This window comes from Dothidotthia symphoricarpi (assembly GCF_010015815.1).
Source record: "Dothidotthia symphoricarpi CBS 119687 unplaced genomic scaffold P153scaffold_6, whole genome shotgun sequence".
Taxonomy (NCBI): Eukaryota; Fungi; Ascomycota; class Dothideomycetes; order Pleosporales; family Dothidotthiaceae; genus Dothidotthia; species Dothidotthia symphoricarpi.
This window is the reverse complement of record NW_022985013.1, coordinates 1,042,497-1,055,819: the sequence shown is the minus strand read 5'-3', so window position 1 is coordinate 1,055,819 and position 13,323 is coordinate 1,042,497. Positions and strand designations below refer to the sequence as shown.

The following is a 13,323-nucleotide window of genomic DNA, read 5'->3' as shown; positions in this document are numbered from 1 at the left end:
AACGTTACTCCCCAATCAATGTATGCTATAATACGTAGAATACGGCCATCTAATCTGATGTCATATTTTCATCCGCAGCTAGATAACGCTGGCGCGACGAGCTGAAAATACTCCCTATACGTTGTATCTACATCGTGGCGGCTTACGCCGAGGACTTTACTCAGTCTCACTCATTCAGCCCGAATTACGTGAGGCTGGCTATTTTGAAGCGCATACGTCTGTACATAGTACATATCCAGCTTACCTTCCCAACATAGCATGTAGGCCACATCTGTTCGAAGCGATGTAAGCCACAGTTATTCGAAGCGATACAATAAGGCTCCATCAGCCCACATGTGAATCTAGTCCAGTCTGCGGCGTTAGCCGTAGGTACTTCTTCCCGAAACAAGAAATCACAATATACACATATTGGCCCCTCGTTTCCCGAAACAGACGTAGACTAAAGCTCTCTATTCATATCAACATCGCGATCAGATTCTGCAACTGCAGTTCCAATTCTGCGCCCACTATGGGGAACATGCATATGGCCCACGTCTGCATGCATGCCATCAACCCCACACCGTCCACGTCATGTCACGCCAGCCCCGCGGGTTGCGTTATCATCATCATGATGTTGCCATACTGAACGATAATGCATTACTGATGGGTATTTTGTGGGTAGATGGAGTCATCACCATTCCGGGTGGGCCTCGTTCTCGTGCAGTTCCAACTCAAGCTTCAGCTGGGAACACACACCGGATGTTTGACAATATCGAAGACACGGTGAAGGTGAGATGGTGTACATGCAGTGCTAGTAGTACCTGCAGCTAGACGTGCATTGACAACGCCAGCCATTTTGACCGCTTTTTACACCGCGCTTGTAGACAAGCTGCCGAAAGCCGACCTACGAACCGCATGAAAAACACACTACCGCATGGAGGCAGGGTCAGTGAATACAAACACGTTGGAAGCATGCGGGGTTATTGCGGTCAAGAACCGCCTAAAAGCGGGTCTACATGTTCACTTGCACACCGACAAATTCAAAGTTTGAAGCATGAATCATGGTGTATTGATTTAGAAAGACTATATACCATGCCAGCCAAGTGCGCACGTTGTAACCATATATTAAGAATACTGCAACTAGTCAGCATATTAATCTGGAAGAAAGTATGCCAACTCTGGGAGAAATAGGTAGGGGGGGGTTCAGTTCTCCAAAGTGATTAATCGTCAATGTGATTACGAAATTACAGCAATCGTATTTTCATCATAAGAAGGGGAAGTAGACGGATTGTGAACTTACCGACGTTCAGAAATTCAGAACAATCAACGTCACAATCGTATACTGTTGTAAAGGCGTCAGCTCATGTACAAATGTCGCCTCATATCATCTTGTTCGGACGAGAAGGTACGTGTCCATCAAGAATCAGCCTACAGTGAGTTAGCAAACGATCCTCAAGTCCAGTCGCACAGGCAGACATACCTCATTAAATCAGATTGTTTAAAGTGATCAGGACGACGGACGCTCGTTACAACGCCGCCGCTCACACAGTGTGAATATCAAGAATCATCATTGGATTGATGGACCGCCTGGAGAGAATGAGAGCTTGTCATACCTGTGGGACATGTCAGCAAAAAAGCTCGGCTATCGTGGTGTGATATAGGTATAAAGGTTTGGGCAATCAGTGATGCTGTATCAACAAGTACTTCCTCTTCCAAACACCCACAGGTTTGTACGCCTGCTTTTGATGGATGTCGGTCGAGGAGTACGATCTGTCCGCCCGGCGCATCAAGGGTATCATCAGGGAAGCCGTCATGATCGAAAACATGTCGTAGAACGCGATGGAGGAATGTACCTGAAAACAACCTGTCAGCTCGTTGATCTCAGATGGACAGATGTAAAGAGTCGGAAGATGTGCAGCAGAATCAGACAAGGCTGAAACTAGTTTGGACAGAATCGACATTGTATATTCAGGTCGAGGAATGCCTTTCCGTGTCAAAGTATCATCACTCTGCTGGCGATGGGAAGTGGAGCGAGGAGGATCTTACCTTTTCATGAAAAATGCCGCATCGAAACTATCTGGAAACAATGGGAAGATACTGAGGCAACGTTAGCAAGCTAGTCATTGACAGATGCATGAGGAAGCTGCTGCTGAAGAGTGCATCATTTTAATGTTATGTAATCCTTCATGGATTTGTAGGAGTTGGATTGTTGTTCAAGGTAATCATCTGCGGCGGGTGCACAGGAGGCAAGAAGACTTACCATATGTGTAAAGTGGCCGCGCAATCTGCGTTAGTGACAGATCAAAGTAAGAGACCAGAGGCACGCATGCAAAGCGCGTTGTTGGTGTCGCAGAAAGATGATAGCGAAGACGTTGGAGAGGCTCCCGAAAAATTCGCTTTGAGCTCCATCGGCCCGACCGTTTTGCCGTAGCGCCTGATCAGGTACGTGCACGAACCATACACATTGCGAGGGAGAACACCTCGAAGCTCGAGGCAACAATTCAGGAATTTGTTGGACATCCATAGATTCAAGAATAAGACTTCTTCAGTTTTGTACCTGCGCCCCGGAACCAAAAGAGATATGGTTCCGGAACGATGTGACATATTTTCTATGTCAATGAACCTTGTAACTGCCATCGCTATAAAGACAACAATTCTACCCTCATGTCATCCAAACGAGGATAATGCTAGATCACACATAACATACAACGCACGCAATACCGTGTTGCTATGATTACGATTGTGTTCCACATATCAACACTAAGCACCATCTGGAACGTAGGTATCACGCTCGGGCTATTCAGAGTCATCCTAGTTTTACGTGGATCGGTTTCGGTTTCGTGCCATAGTTCCAGGGAACGACACATCTCATGCTACAGAGAGATATGGGCAATGAGAGGAGACATCGACGCCACGTGCAACGTGACGGCTCTGAATCGTGGATTGTTACAGGAAGCGTCTTCCCGGCCAAGGAATAGCAATTTGAGAATCAATAAAAACAACACCATGCAAGTCCAAGGAGGCTCCCATGTGAGGTAAATCGTGTTTGCGATAGAGGACAATAGGATTCTCGGCAAGTGTGATTGTACTCTCTCTCCTTTTCTGGTTGTTCCGACACGGAGCTAGAGACGAGAGACCGGAAGAAAACAACCGTCTCTAAACAGGTCATCTCAATCACTGTAACATATCACTTTTCAACACATAAATCGCAACCAATGCATTTGAGGAGATCAACCCTCCTGTTCTCGAATTACCAGGTGTTGCCTGCCATTCTGCACCGGCAGTAGTAGTATACATTAAGAGCATGGAAATGCAAGTATGGGCGCATAAAGATAAGATGAAGGTATAAAACGGCCCCTCAATGCTCATTCGATACATACATCCAATGAAGTGTTACCTGGTATATGAAAGCCACCGCATGACAAGTCGTCTAAAACATGGACACATGCGAGATGGAAAGGGCAAAAATCGACACCAAAGCAAAGTGCTGGGTCATAGGGGGTATGTAACGTCCTGTCCAGTGCGCCGATGTAAGCAGATGGTGAAGAAGATACACGAATGTGAAATGTTGAGAGTAAGAGAGAGCCTAGAAACAATTCAGTGTGCCCTTTTTCTTGCTCTTCCTGTTGGCGTCGTTGAGGGCCGCCATGCGTGCCTCAAGATGTGCACGTTCAGCTTCGACACGCAGACGAGCATTGCGCTCCTCCTCGACGGCCTGAAGAGAGTGCCGTGCCGCGCTACGCTCCTTGCGCATGACACTAAGCTCTTCCTCCAAAGTAGCGCATTTTCTTTTGAATTGATCCAAATCGCCCTTTGTTTTCTGGCTGGAGGATTCAAGATCTGTTAGAGCATCCTCAAGGGTAGCTGTCAGCTGCTTCTCGGCGAACAGGTGTTTCTCGATGGTGCGGATGCGAGCCTCTTGGTCTTCAACAACCTGAGCATGTGCGATATCCTTGCTCTGGTGACGTGAGGTAGGTGGGGATGGCGCAGACACTTGATGGGGTGGAGGACTGCCCGGAGGCAAAGGAGGAAGAGGAATGGCGGGCGGCGGGGATGGCAAAGATGTATGCGAAGCACTCTTGCGTTGATTGGAGGTGTTGGAATTTGACCTCTGAAGATCGTCGAAGGGAGTTATAGAATAACGGGCAGAGCCACGTTTTACATCCATAAGTTGTGACTGGTTCTGTTAGCGGCAGTTCCTGAAGATAATGTGACACACATACCTCCAAGAAAACAATCCTTGCACGAGACTCTTCCGCTTCCTTTTCGAGCTCTTCCTGGCGACTCACGGCATCTTGATAATCACGACTACGTTCTGTTTGAAGGGCCGAAAGCCGGTTATTCGCAGCCTCGTGCTGGTCCCAGTTTGAGTTGAGTTGGTCCTCGAGTTCCTCGACAAGTCGAGAGCTCTTTTGTTCCTTTTCGCTGACCATTTCGAGTTCTTTGAGTGTTTCTGCGTTGATGATTTCGAACTCTTTGATGTTACCTTTCAAAGTATCGACGGTGTTGGTAGTAGCGGAGAGTTCCTGCCTCGCTGTCTGAAGATCGATGATGGCTTGATTCATTTGCTGTGAGAGGGATGTCCTCTCCTGAACCAGAGACTCGATATGGGACTGTATTGTGCCAAAGTCAATTTCTGCATCCAAAGCATTTGAAACAACCTTTAACAGAGTCTCCATATCGGCCTTGGCACTGGATAAATCGGCCTGGAGTGTAGCCGATGATTCTTGTTGAGAGGCGTACTTCGACGTAAGCTCCTCAAGTTCAGCTGCGTGAGATTTCTGAAGAGACTCCATGCCCTGCTGATGATAATCAATAGCTGCCTTGTGCTCATCGATCTGCTTTTCCAGGTTTGACACCAGCGACCTATGAGTTTCGAGTTCCTTTTCGTTAAGAACTCTGGCTTCTGCAACCTCTTCTACTTGCTTGATAATGCTTGCATGAGACTCCTCAAGCTCAGCTAGGCGAGTAGCATTGCTGACAGCGGTGGCCTTATGTTCATCAACTTCAGCCTGCAAGGCATTGACAAGCTCGGCGTGCTTTGCTTTCTCATGCTCTAGAGCAGCTTCAGATTGAGCACCGTTGGTGTCCTCAAGCTCAGCTATGCGAGAAGTGTGGCGCACCTGCAGCTGCTGCAAAGCCGCTTCCAATTCCCTCACAGTCTCGGAGTGCTGCTTTTCAGAAACCTTGGTGGCTTCAATGGCTTCCAGATGCTTCCATTGCCAATGGGCTGCTTCATTCTTCATCTTGTCGAGCTGGGTCTGACGAGAGGCACCATCATCAGTCAGAGTGGAGTCGTCACTGGTGAACTCTCCAGGGACATGTCGAGAACCAGTAGCGTCATCGGATAACTCTGGAGTCCTAAGAGAATCTCTGAGAACCGCGACTTGCTCTTGGAGTTCGAGCTCGCGCTGAGCATGTGAGTCTTTCAAGTCTTTGATCAGTTCCTCGCTCTGTTTGATCTGATCCTGCATAGTGGCAACAAACGACATGTCGAGTGGTGACGAAGCCTTCAGGCTGGACCTCTCCTTGGCCAGACCGCTAATCAGAGTCATTTTACTCTCCATCTCTTTTCGCACGGAGTTGACCTCTCCCTCTAGCTCCTGAACACGCTCAGACCTGATGTGTAGCTCGGACATAAGGGCGTTCAAGTTGAGCTCGAAGTTTTGGAAGGAATCGGGCTCTTCTCCAATAGTGTCGAGAGCAATGTTGCGAAGAGAGGTAAAGGCGCGATTGGATCGGTCATTCGCAAGGACAGCTTGACTGGACTTCCGGCGGATCATATGTACCGAGGGTGAGCTTGGCCGTGTCATTTGGGCTTTTGTCACTTCGGTCTTCAATTCCTCCACGTAGTCCAACACATCCTGATGTTGCTCCTGTAGATTCGAGTAGTCCTGGTTGAGCTCGACCATGCGCTCTTCTTTCTCGGCATGCAGTAACTTCAACGCCTCCAATTCGTGAACCAACGTGGTCCCCGATGATTGATGCTGTGATTGCTCTGCAGAATCAGTCGAGAGTCTCATTGTCTTGACTCCGTTTTGCTTAGAACCAGCTCCCGTCTCGTTGTGTGGTAGAGTAGTGTTGCCAGATTCCGCCAATGATAACTCCGCAGACAATGTACGCGAAAGTGATGGTGGTCCATCCTCTGCCCTGAGCCCATTCGCCTCCGCATGCTCTAAAAAAGGTGTTGGTCGAGGAGACTGCTCCAAGGATGGCCGATCATAACGTCCCTCGTCCACGGTGTCTTGGAGAGCGGCCAAAGTTCGCAAGGCCTCTTGGTATTTGCTGGTAAGCGTATCATAGTCTTGAAGCGTCCCCTCATGCTCTACCCGCAAGTCAAACAGCTCTTGGGTCACTGAATCGAGCTTATCATGAACGAATCTAGATTGCGCTGGACTCGATGGTTCATCCGTGGTGTTCTCTGGAATCAACTCTTTTATGAAAAGACCGTTCGCCGCTGAGCGATCGTTTTGTTTTCTTGGCACTGCTCCGACTTGAGGTGAACGCTCGCCATCCTCTTCTTCTGCGATGGCGTCCACAGTGGTGTTGAACACATGAGTCCCTTCGACAGAGGGTCGCGTCTCCATCTGAGGTCGTTTTTCGAGAAATGCATCACTGTTTGTTTTCGAATGTCCGTTCACCGAAGCTTCCTTGCCCTTCATGTCTGTCTGAGGAACGTTATCAAGCTCGTACAAAAGGTTGTCGAGCTTGCCTATGCTTCGTTGTCGCTCAACCACATGCTTTAGTCGCTCGATCTCACGCGTCATAATCTCAACCTCTTGTTCGTTCTCCGCAAGACGTTCCTCAAGAGTGGAAATGTATTCCTCGCAACTGGACTCGTTGTCGCGGGCTTTCTGTAGCTTGTCACGTAGGTCCGAGATTGTGGTATCGTTCTTCTCAATACCAGATGTAGAGTTATCAACCTGGCTTTCCAGCGATTTGACATACTCTTCGTTGGTTGCATCTCGATCTATTGCTTTCTGGATGCGCGCCTGTAGTTGTTGGTTGTGGCTTTCGAGAAAAGCGATACGGGTCTCTTTCTCTAAAAGGTCACTTTCATGGGCCGACAGAGATGCTCGTGTGTTCGATAGGGATGATTCCAAAGTCTGGATAGTCTTCTCGTACTCAAGGACTACAGACTCAACAGCTTCTGCAAAGGAGTTTGACCTCTTCATTCGATCGAGCGCAGAATCACCAATGGCGTCCTTCAGTATAGGTGTCTCTGCATCACTGTCGTCGCGCGCTTTCGTAATCTCGGTTATCAGCTTAGTATGACGAGCACTGAGAGCGCTGTAGTTTTCTTGAATATCGAGAAGCTGGTCCTGGAGCTCTACTTCCCGCTGATGTTGTCGTTCAGCTCGCTCTTGAGGATCGGTTTTCTTATTGTCTGTTCGCTCTGATAATCGGATTTGGTCGCGTAGGAATTGAACTTCCGCTCTTAGCCGGTCGATTACCACCTGCTTATCGCTGTCATCATGGATTTGCTGAATCCGAGGCTTGGACTGGATGGCGCGCGCGCGTTGTGCGTATTGCACCGTGTTCAAGGTTTCGCTTAGATGGAATTCGGCCGGATTGACGCAAGCAATCATGTAGGTAATGGCGGTCCCTCCGAGGGAGTCCTGGAGCAGACGCGTGAGTCGAGAGTCCCGATATGAAACGTACGAGCCTTGTGAGCGGGACGATAGCTGCGAGATAACCTTGCCTAAGCTTGCAAGGCCAGCATTGATAGAGATTCCTTCCTTGGCCCGATCACCGGAAGCCTGTGTGTTCTTCAACCTCTCACTCCCCGCCAAATCGACAAAATGGAGTTTGCTGTCCACCGTCACCCAGTTTTCGCTTGAACCTGACATGGCCTCGATAGGCACCGATCTGCGCTTCTCACGGTTCGAAAGGGGCGTGGAAGGGCCCTTCTTTTGCACGAGATTCAAGCTGAAAACGGCGTGAGAACGCGATGACTTTGCGTTCACAGCCGTGGCATCGGTCTGGCGGATAGAGGATCCGAGATTGAGAGCATCTAGTAGATCTTCTACTGAGTGGATTGGCTTCTGCGTGAGGCCAGTAGGCAGGATACGGCCGTCACGGTCTTCGCGAATGCTGACAGCCGGCCGCTCACCGAAGGGTATGGTGTCAGGAACCAGGAGATCGCGCAATTGTTCGTTGTAAATCTAGACTAGTCAGCACTGCGAGAGATCTCCATTGCAAGGGCTATACCTCGACGTAGGTAGCGTTCAGTTGCCAGTTCTTGGTCGCTGACGGTTTCTTTGTGAAGCTATGCATGCCCGCGCTCGAGATGCGAGACGACGGCGCGCGAATGCCCGACCCAGGCAGCGGCGTGGCGGACCCTTCCAGCCTCTCGAAAAGATTGGCAGCAGCGCGAGGAATGATGCCTACAACTGCAGTCAGAACATGTGCCTCCTGTGCGTGGCTGCTGGCCTGCTATCCAACATACCCATGATCTGAGCGTCTCCCTGCTCCTGTGGACCTGTAGTACCCATTGTGTACGACTTGCCGGCACCAGACTGGCCGTATGCGAGGATCGAGACATTGTAGCCCTCGACAAAAGACCTGACACTGTCGACGACGTAGTCGAAGACGCCCTCCTGCTGGACGTCTTCCCCAAAGACACGGTCAAACACGAAGACTTTCCTGCCGCCGGATGCATCGACAGCAAGACTCGAGGGCGACGTGATGTGACAGGTGGCGCCGCGGAATCGCTTGGGGATGAGTTCGAATCCTGGATCGCCCGGTTTGAGCGGCGGGCGCACGCGAACGGCTGCAACACATTGTGGTTAGCGAATTGGTTGTGGTGGGGGATGCAGTTCGCGGTCTGGCAGATCAGCGGTTCAAGATGCACACATACCAACTTTGACAGCCGTCTTGCTGTCCTCATCTGAAGCTCTACTTCCTCCCGGCTTGCTGCTCACGCTCATGCGACTGGAACTCCGGTTGGAGCGTATCAGGGCACTTATGGGCCTCGTTGCGCCTCCAGGCGGCGGCGAGCCCGGTGGTGTTGCCATGGTCTACAGCGACGAGCGATTGTCGGTGTGCGCTCGTGGCAGCCAACTATCGAGACGGAGGTAGATATGCATGCGCGAGCGAATGAGAGCAGTCTATTGCGGTAGCGCCGAGGTTGCTGTGCCACACGCAGATTCGAGACGGGCAGACGGCAGGCAGCAGATGCACTGCGACGGAGGAGATGGGATAAGAATGCAGGAGTCTTCTGCCAGCAAAGACGGACGAACAAGACGACCAGGTTGTCGCGTCAACCTCGCAGCCTATGGCGGGACTGGCTCTCGTAGTCCAGGGGAAGAGAAACAAGGGTCGTTCTTTCCCCGGCGACATGCGAATAGGTAGGCTTGCCAAGCCCGGGATCCTTGTCCCTCCATACAGCTCGCAACCACAGCCGTTGGTGCAACGGATATCTCCAGTCGACCGTGTCTCGTTCCTCGTCTCCAACCCCAGCTGTCACCGAATCACCATCTCATGTGTGCGCGACAGCCCAACAACAGTGTAACAGACCGAACTCTGCGCCTCTCCTCGCTCACCTGTGTTGTTTTGCTAGCCTATGCTTCGCGTTCTTCATGGTACTATCCAACAGACACCAAGCGTCTGCTACCACCGCACCGAGCGCCGTTCATCTAACGCGCCGCACTAAGCACCGTTCATCTCACACCAGTCACTAGCCTGATTCGGCTCTACAAGTCTGAGGAAGATCAATTACCAGGCACTCAGTAGAAGCTCCATGACATGTGCCTTGCCCATCTCACTACAACACGATACCTTACTACAATGCATCCTCGTCCATTCCATCTAATCGGTGGGTTTCCTGGGTTGAGTATGCTGACAAAGACGACACGGCGTGTTTCAAGAAGGGCTATCCCCGCCATGAGAGCGAGGCGAGCGCTGTCACACGAGCCGCCAAGCACTGCGTTGGGTGACGAGGACTGCAGCATGGAACAACCGTCGAATCCTTCTCCAGAAGAGGGGCATTTCCTCTATCGTTAACTGGACGGATATTAGCGGTATGGTCCCTATTAAGTGCATGAAGCCAGTCATATCATCGGTTCTTGATGATTGTTCGGTTGTGGCTTGCATTTCAGGTCCACCGTTCTACGCCTCATTTCTCTCATTTCCTTCCTGCACCATTAGAGTCTTTTCGGAAACAGTTGATCTACCATTCTCACGCTCCCGTTCACTCCCAGTCAAGAATCAAAACAGTAGGTACTCTCATTCGTCTCAGATCGGAGATTCTTAGTATTTATGCACTGCAAAATCTCTCGCAGAAAACGCGGTCAACATTTAGCGGATGTTCTTCCACGTGACCATGTGCGAGTCGTGACGGCAAGCCACAACAAACATTCGGACCGGGTTGGTTGACGTCCCGATTTCTCGTTCGCATCCGTCCCGAGGTCTGAACTTTCTATCCGAAGTGGACATACATACAATTGATTGTGGCAGCTCCACGCAAAGATTCGAACTCCCCATTCATCTCAGCATGTGCCACAGTATAACAAGCATTTCGAAGTATGGAAACGAAAATCCGATTATCGTTTGCGGCAGTGGAGGTTTATAAAACGTTTCCAGGAACCTGGAGAAGGGTCCGTTACCAGAAAATCGATAGATAACTTTATCCAATATTCTTCAAGCCACGTCTAAAAACGATCGACTTCGCTAATCCAACCTACTGGTACAGGCCTTTGTCGCCTGGACTCGGCTTTTCCAAGACCTTTCAAGATAAGTGTCGAAACAGAAACTTTATACGACGAGTCGTGTAGTCATCTTGGTCTTGGTTGAACACAATACCAGCCGGAACAATATATCCCGCATCTCATTTTGATTCGTTGTCCATAGAAGACCGCATGTTGGACTGTGCTACAGGCGATCGAAAGCTTATCAAGTGCCAAGAACGTAAGTTGACAGTCCAAGCGTGTTCCTAATTGGTGGTTGGAAGACCTGATCAGTGTGCGGACGTAGTCCGTCTAGAACCCTGAGGTATGTGTTGAATCTTCCCTCGTGGACTCACCAGTGCTTCACCCGTATACTCCAAGGCTATTTCACAGGACGTATAGAATTGGATCGTTCATCCTCGCTGACTCGATTCCATGCAAGCTATGGCATGTAATTCGAGCTTTGTGTGCACCAAGCTTTTTACAATTAGGCTCGGTTCAAGGACAGGACAAGACATGAAGATCTTGCTACGGTAATTAGCACGGCATAGTATACATGACCGAACATCTACGAAGACAACCAGCGATCTTCCCTTGGCAATACACTTTGCTCATTGTATGCACGACATTGGATTGCCGCCCATTGCAGACATGGAACGACAAGATGCCGTACCCTTAACGAGCCTGGGCTAGCCATTTTTTATCTCGCGGACTGCCGGAGAAGCCGCGGAGAACTCGAGTAACCTGTGTTCAATATTGTGTGCAAAGTATATACTTCCGATACACCGAAGTCAATTTACATCTCATCGCCGAATCGTCAGCCGTCGAGCCGATCATTGATAAGCCAACATTTACTATTCAATGTTCTTCAGCCAAGGAAACTTGTGCGAGGACTAACGCCTTCCTGACTGTGATGCAATTCTTAGACATCCCAGTATGGGTTGATGGATGTGACTTATGAGTTCAAGCTGGGAAATTCAGAGTTGAACCGGTAAGCCTGCTGCTATACACGGCGTTGACGTTTCAGCCCCTTCTCATTCGGTCGACTTTCCCTTCATCGGTCGTTGGTTGGCGACTGTTCGACGACGTAAAGATGTAGAAGTCAGATCCCTACTAAGGACCATATGTTGTTGTAAGGCGCCTCTTCCCGTCTGCTGTTCGCAGCTATACTGCCTGATGCACTAGGATGAATATAAGCATATTTGCTACTACGCAGGATACTGCGCGAAACATGGTGGCATGCTAATATTGTGTAGAGAAATACCCAGAAGTCACTCCTTGTACGTTGCCTTCAGAGGTATGAACCCAGATACAAAATTGCGTGTAAACACGAATGATCCCTGGGGGAACGTTAGTGTAAGAGCAAGTGCTATTTTAGTTAACAACGCAAATCTACTTGATAAGCCGACCATAGAGTCAATTGTAAATTAGAACAAATATGAAATCATCATTACATGTATTGAAAACTGGCAGTTCGCCGTGCTTTTCGTCCATGCAGGTCATTGTTCATAAATCATTCCCGCAACACCTTTATATAAGTGGGTGGTGAAGTGTCTGGTTTACAAGAGCCGCAGACGAATCCTTGTTCTACCCTTATACATATAATACAATCAAACATACATGGCATCTCCGAATGACGCTATGCCTTGATCGTGAACCGTTCAGCTTCCTCGCTGCGCACCACCTTCCCCGATCTTTTCTGTTCCCACACCTCTAACGGCGATTTTGTCTTCAACCTCTGTCTCTCCTTTTCCTCGAGTCGTTCGCTCTCAGTAAGTTCCGCCTGTCGACCCCCCGTGGTCGATAGGTTCTTCGCCTCCCTCTTTCCCAGTAGCGTACCAACCTGCTCCTTCAGGACTCTGGCAGACTTCCTGACCTCTTCCTTGCTATCAGGATTGTTCGCGCTGATTGAATCCTTCACCTCCTGTTGCTTTGCATTCTTCCCCCAGGGCTCCAGGTTAGGCGTTTCGGGCCAGACAAACGGCAGCTCCATCTCGACCGTCATGTACTTCTTCGACTCAGGACGGAACCAATGTCGTGGCTGTTCTCGTGTGTCTCGCACGGGCATCTGCTTGACATATGATCGGACGTTGAAGCATTTTACGTTGTAGGCATGGTAGAGGTAGTCGCGGAGGTCGTATTTGGAGAAATCGAGTGGGACTTGGAATCGCGCGTGGTAGGGAGAGAGTGTCGGTGTTCGCAGGAGCGCTACTGTGAACTTAGGCCTGTTGCGCCATCTTTAGCATTGCGTTTCGCGCATGGTGGGAGTGACCTTACAGATAGATCTTGTTGCTGCCGAAAGCAATGAGCTTTTTCGTAATAGGTACAGCGTCCATGGCAGAAATTGTACGCAAAGAGCCAGGGGGTGAGTATGCTTGTGGCAGACCGCGAGCGAGAGCAGGTATCGAGGAGTCGTCTGTTGCGCAAGCCAGGCGTCGAAATCGGTGGGGGATAGCCTGCGGTGGTCGTGAACGCGGAGTTCACAAAATCTCCGCGTCACGTGTGTCTGACAACTCGAAATCAATCACTATTGCCATCCGAACTTCCATACTCACATCCGTAGTCCGTTGTTACGTACTCGGCACCTATGAGCGCAAAAGGCTCTTCTGACGCAGTTGCAACAGAAATTGCTTATAATCTGGATAGCATTTAGCCCCATTCGAGCAATCCAGCAGAA

General features: G+C 49.8%; 3 protein-coding genes across 3 annotated transcripts; all 3 read right to left on the bottom strand.

Annotated features, from left to right (window-relative positions):
* Positions 1-3,085: 3,085 nt before the first annotated feature.
* On the bottom strand, positions 3,086-3,461 carry P153DRAFT_199821 (uncharacterized protein). The gene has a single exon (XM_033662485.1). It carries the CDS (start codon positions 3,355-3,357, stop codon positions 3,154-3,156), a length of 204 nt encoding a protein of 67 aa, XP_033526009.1. The 5' UTR covers positions 3,358-3,461; the 3' UTR covers positions 3,086-3,153.
* Positions 3,197-9,279, bottom strand: P153DRAFT_394937 (kinesin). Its single transcript, XM_033671351.1, has 5 exons — positions 8,840-9,279; positions 8,429-8,752; positions 8,191-8,366; positions 4,203-8,144; positions 3,197-4,156 (listed from the first exon to the last, which is right to left on the bottom strand). Exons 1-5 carry the CDS (start codon positions 8,994-8,996, stop codon positions 3,566-3,568), a joined length of 5,190 nt encoding a protein of 1,729 aa, XP_033526008.1. The 5' UTR covers positions 8,997-9,279; the 3' UTR covers positions 3,197-3,565.
* A 2,770-nt stretch (positions 9,280-12,049) lies between these two features.
* P153DRAFT_429871 (mitochondrial ribosomal protein subunit L23) lies at positions 12,050-13,093 on the bottom strand. Its single transcript, XM_033672799.1, has 2 exons — positions 12,924-13,093; positions 12,050-12,871 (listed from the first exon to the last, which is right to left on the bottom strand). Exons 1-2 carry the CDS (start codon positions 12,980-12,982, stop codon positions 12,286-12,288), a joined length of 645 nt encoding a protein of 214 aa, XP_033526007.1. The 5' UTR covers positions 12,983-13,093; the 3' UTR covers positions 12,050-12,285.
* Positions 13,094-13,323: the final 230 nt, after the last annotated feature.